We start from the raw sequence: 20,929 nt of genomic DNA, 5'->3' as shown, positions 1-20,929 counted from the left end.
GTATCTAAAGGGGAGAGCAGGCTCTCACTTTGATGGAGAGAGCTGAGGTGATCAGAGATGTTCATGGAGAGGTTATCATGGGACGGGCCAGCTTTAGATTTTTTTTTTTAAAGGCTGAAAATGGGCACAGACAGCCATAGTGGCAGGTAGTTAGCACGCTGCCAAATTGATGTCTGGCAACGGTTTTTTGAGATCTTTTTCAAAACCTTTGCTACACCCCTGCATTGATGTGTCTCCCTGCTGCATTTCTCAGTATCGTTGACAGGAGTCTAATTTAACCTCAAAACTTCACACAATGGGACTGACATTTCCTGCTCCGCCTTATGAAGAAAATAATGTGGACATAAGCTCAGGAAGAGACAGCTTTGCCAGATAAAATACTGACTGAGTTAATGGTGTGAGTCTATCTGTGCAAAAATGAACAAAAATGCATGCATGAAATATAATGTAGGTAAAATCGGAGGAATATAATATACATGATTTACACCCATATAAAAATAGTGCATATAAAGAGCTGATGTAATTGTTGAAGTCACAATTTAAGATACAAATGTTTCAATAATATAAATAAATAAAAATGCATCATGACCACAAAAGTCATTCATTTGTCGCTTTCAAACTGCTACATAGAAACTCCGTGGATAATGGATATATATGATCATGAACTATATTACAACAATAGCTCTGGATACCAAATGTAATTATATCAGCAGTCTGGAATCTGATTACACGTAATTTATCAATCATCTGAGCCAGTAAGCAGAAGAATATAAAGGAGATTGCTGCAGCTGTTGCACATTTGATTAAATAATCCCACCCATGTGGTAAATGTGCTGAAAGATTTAACCTACATATATTCTACAGACTGTATTAACACTAACAGTGATAGAAAAAAATATTCTGATGCTTTACCTAAACAAGAGAAGTAGAAAATAGGCCACAGTCACATAGTTAAGGATCATATTGAGATACTTGCCTATTCATTCTTTTACATCACTACAAAGGGGAATAATTCCTATTCATTTGAAAGCTTTTGTACTGTACAAGTAACATTTTACATTAAGAAATTCCAAGAATCTCTTCCAACTGCTTTGGCTTGTTGAAACCCTCTTTTGAAAGTTAAAAAAAAAACAAAACACATAAATAAAATACAAACCTGAGCCCTCAAGTTGCGAAATAAACTAAATGAAATACGCAGAAAATAGTTCCCTGCTGCTCCACTTGATACCACAGTAATGTTATACTGTAAAAATAATAAGATAATCTGCCCTCAATTGTGTTTTCTGATGGTGGGAATATAATATTGCACTTTCATAAAGATGACTGTGAATCCTGTGGGTATTCACCATGAAACACATGAATCCTCTGACTTATAAATCTCCTCCACAGTGAGCTGATCCCTCGCCTATTTTAAGCGCTTTGGTTCAGTGACATCTCATGCGAGCTGTGAGTCACTTCTAGTATGTTGGTTCATCATCTCCATCCTTCCTCCCTCCTCCTCCCCCATCGTCCCGCACGTGCTGCGTGCTCGCCCCTGAGCCCTTCATCCCGTGTGTTCCGCCATTGGTCTGGGATGATGTCATCCACAGCAGAGACAATAGACCCCCCCCCCCCCCTCCAATCAGTGTCTCCTCACAGACGCACCGCAGCTCAGAGTGACACACGCTCAGACGTGACGCAAGCTGAGTTAGACAAGCACTCCTCACCAAATGTATTTATTTATCTGGCTCTTTAAAGCACCCTCTGCTTAGACCAGATCATCATTTTATTCTTCATTTTCTCAGAGAGCCTGCTGTGCTGTAAATGCCTGAGCGGGGGGAGCAGGCAGGGAAGGTGTTACACATCTGGATCGTACCAACGCACCGGGACTCTGCAGACATGAGGAGCGCTAAATGATGCAGGCACCGCGGACCACAGACCGTCTGTGTTGATGTAAGTGGTCTTTGTTCTTCGTTTGAGGTGTTGGTTTTGGTGGTCCGGTCCGGTCCGGTCCGGTGTGGTGGGCCTCGGTGCTCACAGCCCGACTCCTGGATGTGTTTACCGCATTTTGATCGGCTGTCACGTTAAAGCGTCCCGCTGATGCTGTGCGCTCTGTGATGCATTGGGCGGTAGATAAGTGCAGACGTGTGGAGGTGCCAAGCGGGCAGCCTCCTGTTGGAGCCCTGATGGTGCCACAGCAGCCCGGCAGCGGGGGGAACAGGCCCGCTGGCTCGGGCCCTGTCGCACACATCAGCCCCATCTCTCATCCCGGTGAAGGTTCGAGCACGATTTCCAAAGAGAAATGCGGCGGTGCGCCATCTAGCGCCGGTACAAACAAGAACTGAGAGCTCCTTCATGCCTGCAAACAACAATGCAGAGGAGGAATGTAAATATTAACATCTGCTTTGAGGTTGCTGCTGCTGCTGCTGCTGCTGCTGCTGATTGTGGTGCAGCCAGTAGAGGTGTGCAGCATATTGGACAGATATTTGACAGGACAGCAGCCAGCAATCTATTGACATGCATTTCACCGCCAGCCGTGGAGAAAACCAGCAGAAACTTAGGGGGAGTGTGAGTGTAAGGACAGCAGGGCTGATGGAGCAGACACACACGTGCAGCTGCTGTTTGGAAATCACACATGCAGTGTATTTATGGCCGAACGTTCATCGTGTACTCTCTTAAAAAGTGCTTTGCTGTATGTATGTGATGGGGGTTGGCTCCTCGTGTGACCTCACAAACAACACACACACACACAAGAGTCACTGCAGTGCACACACAGGTCAAATTGAACTGTTAAAGTGGATCTGTAATTTGATAGGGTCAGTCGTCCTTCTGAGACTATTCATCTCTGCAGCTAACTGTTTGAGGCTGCTTTTACAGTCATGTGGCGGTGTCATGGTCCGGTCCCACAGGGAGGGAAGAGTCATTTTACTATCAGATCTCACATTCTTACGTCAGGGAGATAAGGCTCACAGAACCAGTGACTTCTTACAAATCATTTGTTCAAACAGTTTTTTATAGACTTCCTTTAGTGTGAAGTTGTCTTTTTTAGCAAGTTCTTTGGTTATTTTTTCATTGTCTCTGTATATCCCTCCTTATCGCTTAGACGGTGTTTGTGCGCGCGCGTGGGTTTGTGTGTCTGCGGATGCTTGTTATCCCTGTAATTATTGCCTAAGTAGATTGTTTGTCCTCCTTCTGTAACCATATCTTCGTCAAAGCACTCTATTTATAAAAGTTCAATATAAATACATTTATTCTTGTTATTCTACAAGCCCGGAAAGCCAACATTTAAAGCACTTCTAATTCAGTGCAACAATGTCTTTTCAAGGAAACATTAACCCTGAAAGGTCAAGATCAAACACAGTGCTAATGATTTAGTAGAGTGACAGTGTGGTGGACTAATGAATAGCCCTGTCCTCTAACATTAAGCTTAGAGCTGGTCTTACTGTGAGGAGTTTGAATTATCTCCACAATTAATTATTATTATCTCTGCCAAGGAGGTTATATTTGTCTGGGTAGAATTACACAACTAAAGTGATTTGACCCAAACGTGTAATGGGCGTGGTCCAGGGAAAAACAGGATAAATAAGATAAGAGCAAGTTCTTAAACGCGGTCAGTTTCATTATGAGCTAAAGTCTTGATAAATTTGAGATATTAATAATCTGAGATATTAGTGGTAATGAGATCCATGACTTTGTACAATTTGGTGCAGATCAGATGATAATCTGGATCGCACATACTTTAGAAGGACTGTTTATCCCTGGGGGAGGTAATGTTCTCGACTCTGTGCCATCGTAGGTTATATCATGTATTCATCTACAGAGGATTTTCTTAATTAGTTTTGGTCTAGATTAAATCAAATTTGCTCCGTACAATATTGGAAAAGTCAAAAATCTCAATCACCATCACATTTTAATGGCTAAACGACCACCAAAGGTACGAAAGCGAAATTAGTTACCATGATGTAAGTCAAGGAAATTCGAGCATTAAGAATCAAAATGTTTCTTATTTAGTTTGAAAATTTGATTTAGACTATTGGATTCATATATATATATATATATATATATATATATATATATATATATATATGTATGGTGATTCATTTTCAAAATTTTTATTGTTTCAGCTAAAGTTTAGTCTTTACTTTTCTGCCAGGGCTCCGGTTTATCCCCACAGTCCACAGACATACAGGTCACAAAATACAGACTTAAAATAGCCCCGAGATTCAACTGTGTGCTTCAGTGTGTCGTGTGATGTGGTGACCTGTCCTGGTGTCCTGCCCGTTGCCCAGTGCATGCTGGGAGAATCTCCGGTCCAGTGTGTTGAAAAATCCCTGGCTATTTACTATTTACTAAAATATATTCACGTGCCACATACTGGGTTTCTGTAGTGCACATGTTCGACTAACAGGCCCACAATGCATTGTATTTTACAATTGCAAAATATATATTGTAATCAACAAATTGTAAACAAAAAACAAAATATTTGTCATCAACATTTGAAAATTTACAATATTAAAATAAAATAAAAACTGCTTTTTCACTGGGATTTAATGTGCGTGCACTTAATGTTATGAAAGCAAAATTACCCAAAGTGAATGATTAATTATATCTTATAAATAGTCTCGAATTTAAAAAAATAAATAAAAATAACTTGGAACAGTCTGAAAGTTCGCTTTAACTGAGTTGTGATGAACAGAGAAGGCTGTCTGATGTTGAAATGTGAAATTAGACTTTAAAATCTGTGATGAGACGGAGCAGAGATCTGTAAGAAATGAAAAACTCTGAACATAACCTAAGAATCTCCCCCGCCATTAATAGTAATCGTCTCATCAAGCCTCCCGCCTTGTAAGTGTTGACGCTTCAGGCAGACTGAGAAGCAGGGCGTTCTGTGTTGTTGTCTGCATGCCCACTCATACTTTCTTTAAGGTTTTCTTCTAGGACATGATGATGGTCTGGCATAAACTACAGAGAGGTAACAGAAGCAGACTGTTGTTCCCACACTGCAGCTAACAGATGTTGCTGTTGATTTTTATTGTCGTTTTTTTTTTTTTTTTTTTTATCAACCTCCAGTGAAATAGAAAAGTGTCACATCACCCTGTAGTTATTTTCCTTAAGGCAAAGATCAGCAGGAGACCAAATTGTTTTGGGAACACAAATAACCAGTAAATCACACTGAGGAGCCAGCACCTGCTCGATTTGTGTGGCTGAGGCCTTTAAGCAGGTTCGCCTTCCACACCTGAAGCGAACCCTGATCAATCACTGCTGCAGACTACACTCACACAAAAGCCCTCAGTCCACAATGCAAAACCATGTTTATTAACTTTATCTGACTACACTGTTCTTTTTTTTTTTTTTTTTTTTACATTTTGTCCAGTGTGTGAGTTTGGGATGACATTCAGTGGACAGCATGTCTGCATGGTGCATTGAGCTGGTGTTCAGATCTGGGAGTTCTGCTGTCAGCCGATGACAGTTTCTTGGCAGTCAAGACTGCCGTTTTTAAAAGCCATCATTCTTTGAAGAATTTTAAATATGTTCAAAGCACATCCCTGCTGCTCTTATCTTTATGTGGCAGAGGGCTCAAGTCCAAACCAGCCAGAAAAACCTTTATCAAGCTGCTCTCCTCAGTTTCTATTCTTAATGTTCTATTTTCAGATGGATATTTTACTGACTTGTGCTGTCTAATTAATATAACATTACAATGTGCAAAACAAACCAACCAACAAAGAAACGAAAAACTCCAAAGTCATTACAATGTGCCGTTACGTTGCCCAATAGAATCAGTGTGCTGATAGAGGTTCTATGTGTAACTGTTAAACAACACTTTGTGAAATAAATATCAATTTTTCATAAAATACATGCATGAATACTGCAGCAAATAAAAGAAAATTAGAACTGACTGACTGCTATAGTGCAAGACTGGGATTTTTCAGTATGGAGTTGCTGAATGTTCACTGATTGGCCCATTTGTGCTGCTGCTCCCATCACTTTCTGTCAACTGACTGTAGAGATTATCTGATGTAATTATTTTGACTTCCCCCTCAGTATCCTGAAGTCATGTAAGCGCTTACTAGATGCCGAAACTAAGCAGATTAAAGAGAAAAAATACATTTAGCAAAGGGCTAACACAGATTAGCAATCAACATGCTGATTTATCGGCGTCTCGGGCAGTGTTGGATTAACGCAGTAATGCCGTGAGGGGAAATCTGAATCATTCAAAAGTTCACTTTTTCAGACGTGAGGAAAAGTCACATTTTAATGCTTGGTAAGAAACACAATGCTCATCCCTCCGTGTCATTATTGTAACATTATCAACCCTTTGCTAACAAAACACACGATCACTTGTGTGTCTGAGTAACAACTAGCTCATCACATGAAGAATTGCAAGTAATTTCCTTTGTAAAGAGTTAATCTCACATCATTAGATGTATGGCCTAAGCCTGGTCAGAGAGTGAGTCATAATGACTTAAGCCTGCATTTGTCAGATGGGCAGTTCTCTTTATAATCCTGATTTATCTTTCGTTTCTTTCCTTTGACTTCATTTGCTCCTTTGTTTTATGTTGGCCCACTCCTCAACATTTCGTTTATCTGCTGGGAAATAAATTCTTGTGGTCGTAAAAACTGTACTGCATAATTTATTATCAGACAATCCTAACAATTCAAAGGCTATATTCTTCGTTGTGAGCAATTTAACCATATTTTTTTCCTTATTTGACACTAGAATTTATTTCCAATCTCTCATGTATCATATTCAGGTTATTTAAAGAGAGTTTATAGGAACACTGGAGATATCAATGCACAGACGTAGTTAAAGATCTTAGTAAGACAGAATTATTTGTTCTTTTTTAATATGCAATTTTTCATGGTTCAATTTAATGTGATCCATTTTTTATCAGGAACACTTGACATTCACCTACAGTACGGACATATTAACATGAGGCCCTTCTTATTACATCCTGACTGTTGGTTATTAAAAAGCTCATGAAAAGTCTCCTTCAAAGATTTTCACTCAGTCTGGTGAGCAGCCTGTACTGGGAGAGAAGCTTCACTCTCTGCTGCAGGTGCAGTTAACCCCGGTGCTAAAGACAAGGCAGTGCATGTGTGTTTGTGTTTCTTACAATGAGACTTAACCCCATTTGGGATTTAAATGAGCCCCACAAAGCTTTGTCAGCCAACCTAACACAATTTCAGGGTTAAGTAATACATCAGAGTCTTTTGGTTTTTGAAAGGTCAACATGCAATCACACCGACTCTTTAAATCCCGATCTTTCTCCTTTTTAATCTTTTGCCTTTGCTCCTTCATAAATTAGCTAGTCCTCTGATAGTAGCCACAGGCTGGTCAAGCTTGATGATGTCAGCAAAGGACCACAGCTGAATGCTTTCACACTCACAGCATGGCCAGCATTCGGTCTAATTCTGCTCTATGTATCAACAGTATCTTAGAACGGTGGATTTGGCACCTTCCTGAAAATATAACACCATATGAAAATAGACATATTGGATGAATATTTTTCTTTATGATTCTCACTGTCAATCAAGTGTTACACTAATAAGGAGGAAATTGACTGAGGGAAGGTAACGTTTTGTTTTTTTTTTGTTTTTTTTTGGTATCACTTTCACACAAAGACACAATGAAACTGACAAGGTTCGTACAAAAATTATGGAATTATCTTTTTTATTAAATCTTAAAGTAATGTTTGACTAAATTATACAGTAAAGTCACCATTCTTGGCACCAATTAGATGAGAAAACTGACACCACTCCCCTGTAAATCCGAAGCTCCAGCTTGGCTCAGCATTACGGCTGGAAACTGTCCAAGCTGAGACTTTATCTTCTCTAGTAGCCTTTCTTTGCTTTGCTTTGTTCAGACATTGTCTGATGGCATTGTTAAGCCACATAGGCCAACAAAAGTAATGTGAGATACATGTTTCATTTTAAATACATCCATCCTCTCCACTGGAACCTATTCTCCGATTTTCAATCTGATCAGCTGCTCTGCAGAAAATCCTCTGAGTGTGTGAGTGCATGTGGGCTCCCCTGAAAGATCTGCAGCAACAACGGTCTGACCCTCACTGCTGTTAGGTATATTATTGTGTACATACTGCTACAGTAGTGCCCATAGCTCTTGCTGTCCATCTGTCAGTGTGGTTCTGCGTGTGAATGACTGTACAAAGAGGGAAACGGAACACCTGATGTTATTTTGTGCCAAATCAGACCCAAACATACAAACACCATGCAAAAATGTGGAGATGTGGATTGTCCTCTGTCAGAAATGGCCTCCTAATGGGCCCCTGGAAAGGAATGACTCAGATGATTTCCTGCCCTGTACTTTCTGGAGAAGCCTTTTTTTCTGGGATAAAATCTTTTTTTAATTCAATTTTTAAAGACACTCTCTAACTCACACTTTACAAGCATGGAACTGAGCAGCACATCCTCACATCGTTTGCCTGGTTTTTCCACTGATGTTGTCCACTCTGCTGTGTGGGGGCGTTTGGCTGTCAGGTGCCTTTTGATGAAGGAACTGCAGAGAAAGAGAGAGAAAGAGGGGGCAGAGAGAACAGGAGCACTAGTGAAGAGATAATCATCAATCTTGCACAGCCAGGCAACCATCTGCTCCCAAAAACACCAGCCCCCTCAACAGCTTGTCCCTAAAAACACTCACTGCACCACCTCTACAGCTGGAGATGATCTGTACATCACGCTGCCTCAGTCAGCATGCACAGATCACTGAAGGGTGCGGAGACATTCCTCATATATATATTTACACTGTCCTGTCCTTCATGTGAGACAGTGAGAGTCTTAATCTTTACTGTAAGTTTTGCCTCATTAAATAGGACACTGGGCCTAAGCAGAAGAAGTCAAGAAGACTGAAAGTATAAAAAAACATGTATAGAATTAGTGATGCAGGTTTCACGCAGGTGTTTTGGAAAGCCATCATAAAAAATATCTCCCCTCGCTAGCTCCTTTCTGCTACTGTAAAGCTGTTATCTGTATTCTGCTGGAGGTCGATCAGTGAGCCGAGGCTGGGCGTCAGCATGATCGCCCCCTCAGGCTCCTGCAGCTCTCACCAACCGAAACACACTGTTACTCTACTTTCTTTTTTCTTTTTTCTTTTTTTTTTAAACTGGCTATTTCTTCCCCTCATCACTCTTTCATGAGCTCAAATTCAGAAGCAGCTAACTTGATTGCAAAGCTTAGCATATGTTTGCCTTTTCTTTAAATATTAATAAATCTGTAATCGTGTGCATACATTTGCATTCCTTCCTCATCCATCCTGCGACGTGTTTATTCAATTTGTTATAAGTTGCTATCTTACAGAAGCATTCCCAGCAGATGGTATTCCTCTGTACTTCCAAGGCGCTCATCACTTATTTACAATTTACTGTTTCACTCCGAAGCTATATATGCCTTTTACATATATTATATCATTTCACACACTGATATGAGTTTTCTGTATAATCTGCTGCGGTTATGCACTCAGCACTTGGATGTGATTCATACAAAGGGATGAGCCATTTCTGAAGCATGTGCTCGCAGGGTCAGGTTTAAGTTGAGCTATAATGTTACACATTTATGCCATTATATGAAAGACATAACTCTACTGCATGTGGTTTAGGATATCAGTAAAGTACCTCTCCCATCAGAAGTGTTTCAGTAAGTGTGAATTCAGCAGGATGTTTCACTGCGGACCAAGACGTGTATATGATACTGGGCTGTTTTCACATCTCCTTATGATGGAAAGTTTCTCTGTTTCCACCTAAAATATCAATTTGGAGCATAAACACACGGCCTGATTACACACACACAGAGTGGACCGAGAAGCAGGAAACACTTTTGCCTTTTAGTTTCACAAACTAGCAAAATTCAGAGTTAAAACACACAAGGGAGTTGGTGCAAAGTTAAGAATTTTTAATGTGGTCATTGAACTTTTTCTTGGAAAATCATGTCTGGCAAAAACCGTATTTTTTACTGTCTTAAAACTGTAGTTTGAGAAAATTTCGTAGTCAGCAATAAGCCAGTGCTTTTGTCTCTATGTCTTTATGCCTCCACACAGTAACTCTGTTCTCTGTTGGTTTTTTGTCTTTTGTTTTTTTTGTGTCAGACTTTCTGTCATCTCACTTGTAAACGGCAATGTGGCAATTGGTGCTATTCACAATGGGGCAATTATGAAAAACTGTCAAATCACTTACTAGAAAGAACAAGTCTGTTTCTTTGATCAAGCAACGGTTTCCTAATTTGACAAGCATCAAACACATCCATACTGTATGCTTTGTACACTTTGTGCTGTTTGGCTGAAGTTGATAAAGGCAGTTCATCTTGAAAGACAATTACTGTGCGCACACACAGCTGCACTCAGCATGTACTGAATGTTGACAGAGCAGCTACTTTACAGGATTTTATCACATTTCATTAATGTGCTGGAAAAGCGCATTAATTACGACTGGAGTGATATCAAGTAAACAAAGTTAATTACATGACATTTCAATTAACCTCCTAATCAACAAGACTCACACCTTTTATGGTTTCACCCTTGGAGGCGAATCCTGAGAAATAAGAAGACAAAAAGCTGCTCTCTTGCTTTGTCATTTATTTTTTTAATTGCCTTGAATCTGACAAGTCCTGCTGACACAACAGTTGTGAAGCAAGAACTCCACTCCTTTACTTACATAAACACACTAAATCAAGAATGTGAAAATATGCCATAGCAAGTGAAAAAGCTACATTTAAAATCCCACTCAAATAAAAGCAAAATATGTGTAAATGTTCTTCCATATATTTGTTAGGAGGCTAAGCAGGTAGACTTTATTTTAATTATATTTAGCAGCATAAATCTTTATTTGTCTGCGTACTTGTCACATCTCTGCTTTTGGCATATTTGCTCATTTGAATAGTTGTCTAAAAGCCCCAGCAGACACAGGTTGGTGAAAGAAATCATCAATAATGCATCATAATTTCTGCATTGATCATAATTGGTTATATTTCAAATATAATTGAATTAAATTCATAAGAGACTCAAAATATTGCCCAGGTATGGTATTTTGAACGCTGCATATTCAACACACAATTTCTGTCATTAATCATTGAAATATGACCATGAGGCAAAAAGCAGAGAAAAAACAAAATGTCCTTTATAAACCTTTGGTGTTGCATCGTCATTGATCATTAAATTTGCATTACACTTGAGAATGATAATGAAGATTTGGCAGAATATTTTCCTGGAACATAAACTGTTCCAAGATGATATGACACCAAAGAAAATTGCATTGCACTTTTTTTTTTTCCATAAAATTCAGTTTCATCTTTTAATGTGTTTGTAATAATTTCTGTTCCGTTTCTGTATGGGAGCATTTAGTCCACCAGATGGTTTCATGTTTGACTGTGGAGTGTTATATCATACTTCTTGCCATGAATTATCATTTGCTAGAGAAATTCTGTGTTTGTTCTGGAGCCATGATGATGAGTGAGTGAAAAGGCCACTAGCCAGCCTGCACCTTACAGTGTGCGAGAGATAAGTGATTAGAGTTATAGTGACTTCCACCATGATAAAACTGGGTCATTGTAACCCCCACCCCCCTCCACCACAGGCAAGGCTGAAAAAGGAAAAAGAAAAAAAAAAAGATGAGGACACCATCACCAGACTCACTGCGTGGATATAAGCATGGGGACACAGCAGCGTGGTTTGCTTTCTCTATGGGTCGGTAACTGTGTTGTGTTGGGACTGAAAGCATCACCAGATTATTCTGACACGTTCCTTCCTCCCCTGTAGTCTGTCTGTGTTTCACAGTGTCACGTTATAATCTGCCCACCCCCCCCCACCCCACCCCACCCCCCTCGGACTTTCGCTCAGCCCCCCCCTCTATTTGTGTCAGCCAGCATTGTCCTCAGTATCTGTTCCACCCAGTTTGCTTTTAACTCTTGGCCTTTCACTCCCTGTGAGGATCCTACTGAATGTGGTTTAAAGGTCTAAAGCTTAAAATGAAAATTCACCCAAACAAACTCTGTATATAAAAGCAATATGGAATGCAGCTTAACAGTGTGACCTCTTCTGTATCATCTAAATTGTAAAGAAGCAAAAAGATAAAATTAGCACTTACATTTTCAGATGTCATTCTCAAAGGTGCCATGCTAAGCAGATTTTTGAGAATAGAGGGTCCAGTGGGACTATTTCATTTTCTTTGCATATCACAGTGTCTCTACAGCTCTAAACTATAAAAATCTTCATATCTGGTTCCAATAGATATGTATTTCAAAAAAGTAATTTCAGCAATCAGGTCTACAGCCATACAATTGTGCCAATTGTGTAAGGCTGTATTTTCACTCAGCAACTGAAAATGTGCTAACATTAGCAGGCTAGCATGTTCACATGCTGGTGGTAAGTATAATCTGCTTGTACTACATTTCAAACAAAAGATAAGGCTTCATAGAATGCATTTAGTTTTGCAGGCAATTGGTTATAAACCAAAATTATTGGACAGTTTTGAGCTCATTGTGGTTGCAGATAAAATAAAATTAGGGAAACACCAAATTATTGGCCTATTATTCATCCTCTGAGGAGATGAACGCCCCCAATGAATTTCTGTTCATGACTGTTCATAACTTCATAGCGGCACAAGATGAAACGTCAGGAGAGTAGATTCATCCTCTGTGGGAAAAGTAATAATAATAATAATAATAATAATAATAATAATAATAATAATAATAATATAGACATGGGAATCATGAGATTCCCATCTATCAGTCTGGACCAAAGAGCTGGACTGACGTCCCCTGACCTATCCTGCTAAATGTGAAGGGACCATTTCTGTTGAATTTAATTTTCAGTCATCTATAAATATCAAAGGTTGTGCTGTCAGTCCAATTTAATCATGGAGCCAATGCTTTTACTTTATCTGTCTTACAATAGAGATACTAACCTCATCAGTCAACACAGCTGAACACTCTTTACTGCCTCAGCTGTGTTTTCACCTTAGAGCTAACATGCTAACACTACCCGACTCCTACAGCCAAGCTGCTAATGCAGTAAAAGGTAAATTAAAGCAATTTATCAACCAAACACCCATGGGTGCTCTGAACATCTCATATTGATTTTATTTGACAGTGGAGGGTGGATTTTCACTTTAATGACTAATTTCATCCTAACATTTGAGAGCGGCCTTGTAATGAATCCACAAAAGGAAAATAAAAATAAATGCTGTGGTAATGGCATTAACCTGTAATTGATAATATTAATAATCATAAAGGCAATTTAATGATTCAAAAAGAATCTCCTATATGTACTTTATCACAACATGCATATTTAAAAGATACACTCTCTTTTTGCTGTGTCATGTTGAGAAAGCTTTCTCTCCAGCTGAGGTGTATTGTGTATGTGGTGACCTTCTGTTTATACCGTGGCCTGGACAAATGCTCATTTCAAATAGTTCCAAAGGATTTAGTTAATTTTGTTTATACCAGAGGCAGGATGAACAAGCTAGATAGCTGGGGGCAGGGAGTGTTTCAGATAACCTCATGGCTCTCCAGTATTAAGTGAAGAATCCCGCTAAGCCATTATGTGGCTCTGCTGCCTTTCAGTACAAAGAAAAAGAGATTAGTAAAGCAATCTCTAACATATGCATGTAGTTCATCATGTAAAAAAATATGAATGGTTAAGCAGCCGTTGTTTTTTTCTATATCAAGAGAAGGAAACAGTGTCCAGCTGTGTTTTACAGTATATTAAGACACGACCTGGCTGGGCTTATTACTTCATGTCACTGAATGCATCATGCAATGAATGAGGACCCCCCTCAGAGTGAGGAAAGGCTGCAGCAGACCATTTGAAGACTTGTGACTGAGCCTTTAAGAGGGCTCGCTGCGATCAGGATTAGGCAGGATTATTTGCTGCTAACGGCGAACAGGTACACGCTGTTCCACCCTCAGAGTTTTCATGATATCGTCTCATGGCAATGATATTACTGGGAAACATATGGTTTGGAATAAATATCAAACTCCAACAAATGCAGATGAGCATTAAGTGTCTGGCAAGTTGCCCAGGTATAAGCAGGTAACAGACTGTGAGGTGCATGTTTCTGTGGATTCAGTATAAACACAAACACAGCCTTGTTATCCGTTCAAACCAAACATGCAGCCCAGTGGGAATTCTCTCTATACAATCTCTCCTTTCATTTGCAGTAAATGTTAAAGGAAACAGTTTGTGTGACTTGTTAATGGCCAAAGCTGCATTACTAGTTGTTGATTTTGTTCTTCTTTCTGTATGTTTTGATATACAAAAGACACCTCAGAGGTGACTTACAAAGATATGCAAAACATAAAAATGCACTGTTGTTGTCGACATGTGTTGTCGTTACTGTGGTGGATTTGGGGCTTTACTTTACATCTCACAAATAATCAAATTCAGTCTTCTTAAATTGAACTCAAAGATGTTATAACAGAAAGAACAACACAAATATTCTCACAATTCTAGAAATATTTCATCGCCACAAGGCATTGTTAATTGTTTTACATTGCCTAAACTGATGGGATATAAAGTGAGCCCCACATTTTTAGTTTTTGTAAATTACAGTCATTTTCCTGACTCTCTTTTCCTCTCTCTCTCCCTCTTCACGGACAGCTTTGCACACACCCAGATGCCTCCCCTCCCTCTTGACGAGCGCATAGTGGTCATTCAGCGCCCTAAAAACCTTGCCCTCTGTGAGGCTTCCCCACAAAGCATCCCGCAGCATTCCTCTCAAATATCAGCCTCCATCAATGGACAAGTCGCCCACACTCCCAATCTCCACCCTTCTCGGTCCCATTTCTATTCACCTTCCTGTAAATCTTTGACTCTGGAATGCAAGCGCAGATCTTCCCGTGTGCAGAAATTTAAGGGCGATCAGCCTGCCATCCCGGCAGATGTCAGACACATCCCTAGCCACTGCCATAGTAATGGCACAGTAACACTCGGCCCACGACTGCCCTCCCACACACATACTATTGATATCAGAGTAACTGTGGACAAAGGAGGACGGGGAGGAGGATTCAGTAACTCATTAGGACGCAGCGGAAGTGTAAAAAGTGGCAAAGGGAAATGTGCCTCTTCACAGTTGGATCAAGGACAATGTGAGCGGAAAAGCGTGACCGCAGGGAGGCCAGGTGGAGCTGAGCACAAGTCACAGCGAAGTCGCCATAATCAGCTGTCAACTTCCCCTGGAGGAGTTCTTCAATTTGTCCCCGCTCAGGCACAGCAGCATAGGTTCAGGAGCGAAAAGGAGAAGGAAAACACAAGCTTTCTTCACAGAAGTGACCAGGAATTTCCTTCTCTAGGTCACAAGAAGAATTCCAAACTGGGAACGGTCCATCAAAGCCATAATAGTCACAGTCTGCCCTATCACCCGAACTCTGTGCCTGTGCCCCATGCCGCCATCCTAAACTCCAACTATCCGGCATCCCCTCCCTCTCAACCTACCAATGTACCCATCTCATTTCAGCAGCTCAGCCAGCCACACCCATCCCGTGTCAGGGATCCACGAACGCACATTCTCCATGGTCTGCCCCTCTCTCCCTGCTCCTCCCACCCCGGAGGCTTCCCCAGCCCTGACCACACCTGCACCATCGACTGCACCCACCCATTCAGCTGTGGCTGCTGGAGGCTGGTAAAATGCAGAGGGTGTAAGGCGCACTCTGCCAGCTGCCAAGGAGGCGGAGGAAGCTCGTCCACTTCATTTTCCTGTGTTCACAATGTCGGAGCAGTGAAGAAAGGAAGTAAAGATATGGGCCTCAGAAATCTGGGTGGGTGTCTCTCCACCACCTCCACCTCCAACACATCTTCTTCAAACAGCACTGTGTCCGACTGCCGTGCAAGCCTGTTCAAACCTTTCCGCTGTGCCTCTTGCTCTGGTGAGGCCAGAAACTTTGAGAGTCCTGCTATTCTTCGGAAAAAACTGGTTGGGGGATGCCTGCCTTGTACCCCTTTGTCCTCCTCAGGCCCTCTAAGGGCAATTCAAAGCTGCGTCACAGGCTGTAACCCCAAAGCTTCTCAGACAGGCAGTTCCACCTGTAGCTATTGCAGCAGTGACCCCATCGTGGTCACATTCAACCCTCGCCGAGGCAAACCACCAGGAAGAGGCATCGGAGCAGCTCATCAGATGGGTATGTTCACAGCTGACGATGACGACTACAGCGTTCGTACTATCTGGCCTGAGGAACTGGCCAAGAAGATGACCCATTCCAAGGCCCAGAGGAATCACTGTGCTGGGATGGGAGCAGGGCCGGGGCAGACCTGTGCAAACCAGGCCCAGAATGGTAGCAACGGAACAGGCCTTGTCCTCCTGGACTGTCAAAAGCTCCAAGAATATGCGCAGCCTCAAATTACAGATCATGCTGGCAGACGGCGGCTACAGCAGGGCAAAATGGCTGCCCTTGACTTTATGGGCTACAGGTCAGGATCTGGATATGACGAAGACCACAACTCTCTGAGGAGGCTTTTGAGAAAAGACGGAGGGATGGACGATGGTCCAGAGCAAGATGGAGATACAGCATATCCTCATTCCCCCTCACCCCGTTCTGCCTCCCCACCATCACCCGTATCCTTTTCGCCTTCACCATCTGCCCCGAGCACACTCATCAAACCCAAACCCTGGCAGAGAGACAGGGAGGGGGGACACTCTCTGCCATCAGCACAGTCCCTTCACCTGGCCCTGAACTCGCTGAACAGAGAGCAAGATGAAGAGAACAGCAGAAGTAAGAATCTCTTTCAATTCACGTCAAAGGGTAAGAAAACAGCCAAAGAACGAATGCAGAAATAAAAATAAAGATACAAAGAGTCCACTGCAATCTCACAGTGGGTTTAATACCAACTTGACATATTTTTCAACCTTGTAATGATCTAATGGTTCCTTGACCTTTTCATGGCTCCATCCTGTGTTTGGCATACACTGTCATGATTCTGAGCCCAGTGTTCCTTCCAGTTTGAAAACATTCACCTCTTTTGTATCTCCTAAATTAGTTTCATTTAGGTGATAATATGTCAAACCAAGAAAAGCTGCTAATTAGCTTTCCACTTTTTAGTCTCCCTGTCCCTTTTTTTCAAGTGTTCATTGTTGTCTTATTTTGTGGTAGCAGTTTCATTTGAAACCAACCACCTTTACACAATGCATACATCTCAACATTTTGACTTCTTGCAGTGCATCTGTCTCTGCCACTCTCCTCGTCACTGCCTTCGTCTCTCTCTGATGAGAGCGTGATGACTCCAGATGCGGAGAACGCCGTGGTCAGTCCCATCTTGCCCTTCCTCTTTTTGGGGAATGAGAGGGATGCCCAAGACCTGGACCTGCTGCTGAGACTCAACATCGGCTACGTGGTCAATGTGACCACACACCTCCCCCTCTACCATGTCAACTCTGGACTGCGCTACAAAAGGCTGCCAGCCACCGACAACAGCAAGCAGAACCTTCGACAGTACTTTGAGGAGGTTTTTGAGTTTATTGGTGAGTCCCACCTTTATTCATCATTGTATTAAGGAGCGTGCATGTCGTTAATATATAACAAAGTTAGCAGATTTTTTTCCCATATACACACACACAAAGTGGTTAGAAGTATTTGAGAGTATGTGTGAAAGTACCTGATGTCAAGGAATGAGTTGCTATGACAAATTGAAATTCGCCAATTACATTAGACTTACTTTGAACCTACATTAATTTTACATGCAGGTGGTTGGTTTGTTTGCATTCTTCCTTGGATTTTGAAGGAGAGTTGATTTGAAAGTTCAGATTATAGTCCGGGATATGTCAACTTCATAGGTAGTTGAAGGGGATACTAAAAGAAGAGAAATGTGCCTTGCATTAGCGCCAAAGTTGTCTTGTTTCCATGTCGTTCAATGCCAGCTACCCTGGCCAGCTGGCCGGCATGCAGCATTTAATCGGTTGTACTTCTTCATTTCAGCTCATCCGCTTTGTTGTTTTCATCCACAGAGGAGGCATATCAGAGTGGACGGGGAGTGTTGGTGCACTGCCAGGCAGGCGTGTCTCGCTCTGCTACCATTGTCATCGCCTACCTTATGAAGCACACCCTCATGACAATGACAGATGCCTACAAGTACGTGCGGAGCAGGCGCCCTGTGGTGTCCCCAAATCTAAACTTCATGGGCCAGCTGCTGGAGTTCGAGAGGGACCTCAACTCTGGGGTGACTCCTCGGATCCTGATGCCTAAACTCAACGGTGTGGAGACGCAGGTGTGAGCAAAGGATGAGGGCTCAGAGCATGTAGGGTGACTGCAGGTGAGAAATTTAAAGTGGCACCAGTGAGAATTAAAGGGAGGGTGCAGCACATTTCAGGCGGCAGGCAGAGGTGAGAAATATTACAAATGGAAAATGGGATGTTTGGAAACCAGTGCACTTTTAACGCTGTGAAACACATGACAAAAGACCGGATGGTTCCTTTAATTATAAACTTGATTATCACCCCGTAAACTGTTTATAAGAAAATGTGCCAATATTTTGTATAGATCTATATCTGATGCCTCTTCCTACTTGTTCCTATCATTTACATTCACAGCCACACAGTAATACAGTTGCCATTAATTACAAATGCATGCAGAGCAAGTGCGAACACATGAAAGGGTTTCACTGGTAACCTCGTACTCCATTTTCAACACCACTGTGACATCTCCTCCATATGTAGCGACACAAATTTGAACAATGCACTTTACTTCCAATGCATTTCTTCAATTTCTTTTTACTCCACCCACTGAATTGTCACAGGGATGAGAGGAATTGGTTAAACAGACCATAGTCACTGTTTTCAGTCACAATGCTAACATGTCGCTGGGTTATTTTCCTGTTTGAAAACTGTGCAAAGATAGCATGGACCTAGTAGTTATGTGAGTAGCAGTAGTATGGGAAGAGACAAAGAGCCCTAAAGGAAATCTCTGGTGTTAACTCAGTGAAAACAACATAATACATTGGTGAAGAAAAGGTGAAAAATCACAATTACTGTGTTTGCATGGGTTTCCTGCCACCATCCAAAGACATCCTGTTTGGGTTCATCGGTAACTCTAAATTGTCCGTAGGTCTGAGTGTGAGTGTGAGTGGTTGTTGGTCTCTGTCTGTCTCTGTGTGTTGGCCCTGTGATGGACTGGGGCCCTGTCCAGGGTGACCCCGCCCCTCACCCAGAGTGAGCTGGGATTGGCTCCAGCAGCCGGCTGTGACCCGGAAACAGATAAGCAGCAGAAGATGAATGAATGAATGAACGATTTAAAGTCTATTGAAACTGTGATGTTGGTTGGCAGGTTTCTCCTGCTGTTATAATGTGCTTTAAAACAACAGACCATTTCCAACTGTGCTCTATTTATTCCATAGTTAATGCATGAGAGATGCGTTATTTTAATTCATCCTTTATTACGCGAAAAATACTTTTCACATTTCATGCTCAGCATTAAAACTACTGTTGAAATAGCACATGGCAGTTGGTTATTGGAGACAACAGAGTAGGAGCAAAGAAGCAACACATAATGACTTCTTAACCTGTCAGCAACATGGAGCCAAACTATTTATTTTGTGTTACACTGAGGAAATTGTGTGAAAGCTTTTATGATTTTTAACCCTAAATTCTTCACCAGTTTGTGGTGTTTCTACTTTGGAAAATGTATTCTCTCATGGCCTATACTATCTTGCCTAAGTCATGAATACTGTTAAAGCCAAATCTACTTTATAGTTTATGATTTCAATGCCTTTGTGAAGGAATCGGGCCGTGTTAGGTGTGTGTTGTTACTCCCTAACTGTTCTTTTGCCTTATCATCCTTACTGAACTTCTTAATTGTGTTAATCATGACTATGCATTACTTTTTTATTGTGAAGTTTTGGTTTGTTTTGAGACGGTTTCTTGACACACTGTGAACTTTTCCTCTCTATTGTTATGGTTCATTCTGGATCCCAATTCAGTAAACATTAAATGCAAATAGTCCCATGACCAAAACAGTTATAGAGGTTAATTCTCCATAAGATTCTCATAAATTACTTATAATGTACAAAGTCAGTGCAGATTGGCTGAAATGTTGTGGCACAAGCAGCTGATTGTTCAGCTTTGATGTGCAGGATGTTGACGGCATCATAGCTTCCATAATATAAGTTAACTCATTCCTTGGAAAGAATCAGTAATTGCAGCTAAACTGGTGTTTTTTTGGTAGTCAAGGATGAGAATGATTTTGCACATTTTTTAAACTAATGCCATACACATGTTTCTGTACATAGAAATGTACACATTTGCAAAAAACAAAACAAGAGGTAGCAAGGTATCATGTATGACATACTCATACGGAGAGATAAAATCATTTGATGCAAGTGGGCACTTGAGCATTTACTATCTTATTTTCATAAAAATCCATACAAATCTAAGCATTTGAGTGAATATAAACTAAATATAAACTATTCATTCAAATTAAGCTGTCCACAAACTGTCATTATTATTATTATTATTATTAGTAGTAGTAGTAGTAGTAGTAGTAGTATTAAAAACACAGTTGCCCTGTTCCATAATTTAACCTGAAAAAACTAAATGCCCTGCTACAATTTTCTAAAACCAGAATGCCTTCTGTTTAGCCTGGTGTCATTTGGTTCTCCAGTGTTGTGGCTATAAATATGACTTTGTAAAATGATCCTGAATTTTGCATGCTGGATTTCTTTCCTGGCTAAGTGACTTTGATAAAGGCTATATATTTTTCTACAGTCAAACGGCTTCATCATGTTGGATATACACATGTATCTGTGTATTTCCTGTTTTTTGTTGTTCTTTTCTTTTTTTACATGAATATTTGTTTTATATGAAGAGTTTGTTTGAACAGAATGACATCTTCTAGCTCTTCCATGACAATGTGGATCTTCAGCTGTGCTTTACGTTGCAGTATTACACTTTCACTGTTATCAGACCTCAGTAAATGTTGGTCAACATACCGTATTCCTGTATTTACCACTCGCCTGTATTTC

The 20,929-nt window shown here is 41.0% G+C and overlaps 1 protein-coding gene across 1 annotated transcript; it reads left to right on the top strand.

Moving 5' to 3' along the window:
- The first annotated feature begins 1,661 nt into the window (after positions 1–1,661).
- Positions 1,662–19,008, top strand: LOC115054408 (uncharacterized). The gene is made up of 5 exons (XM_029519640.1): positions 1,662–1,711; positions 1,785–1,932; positions 14,585–16,692; positions 17,136–17,438; positions 17,922–19,008. The coding sequence occupies exons 3-5, from the start codon at positions 14,601–14,603 to the stop codon at positions 18,185–18,187; spliced, it is 2,661 nt and encodes an 886-aa protein (XP_029375500.1). The 5' UTR covers positions 1,662–1,711; positions 1,785–1,932; positions 14,585–14,600; the 3' UTR covers positions 18,188–19,008.
- The last annotated feature ends 1,921 nt before the right edge of the window (positions 19,009–20,929 follow it).

This window comes from Echeneis naucrates, chromosome 14, assembly GCF_900963305.1.
Source record: "Echeneis naucrates chromosome 14, fEcheNa1.1, whole genome shotgun sequence".
In the NCBI taxonomy this organism is placed as follows: domain Eukaryota; kingdom Metazoa; phylum Chordata; class Actinopteri; order Carangiformes; family Echeneidae; genus Echeneis; species Echeneis naucrates.
This window is presented reverse-complemented; position numbering and strand designations above follow the sequence as displayed.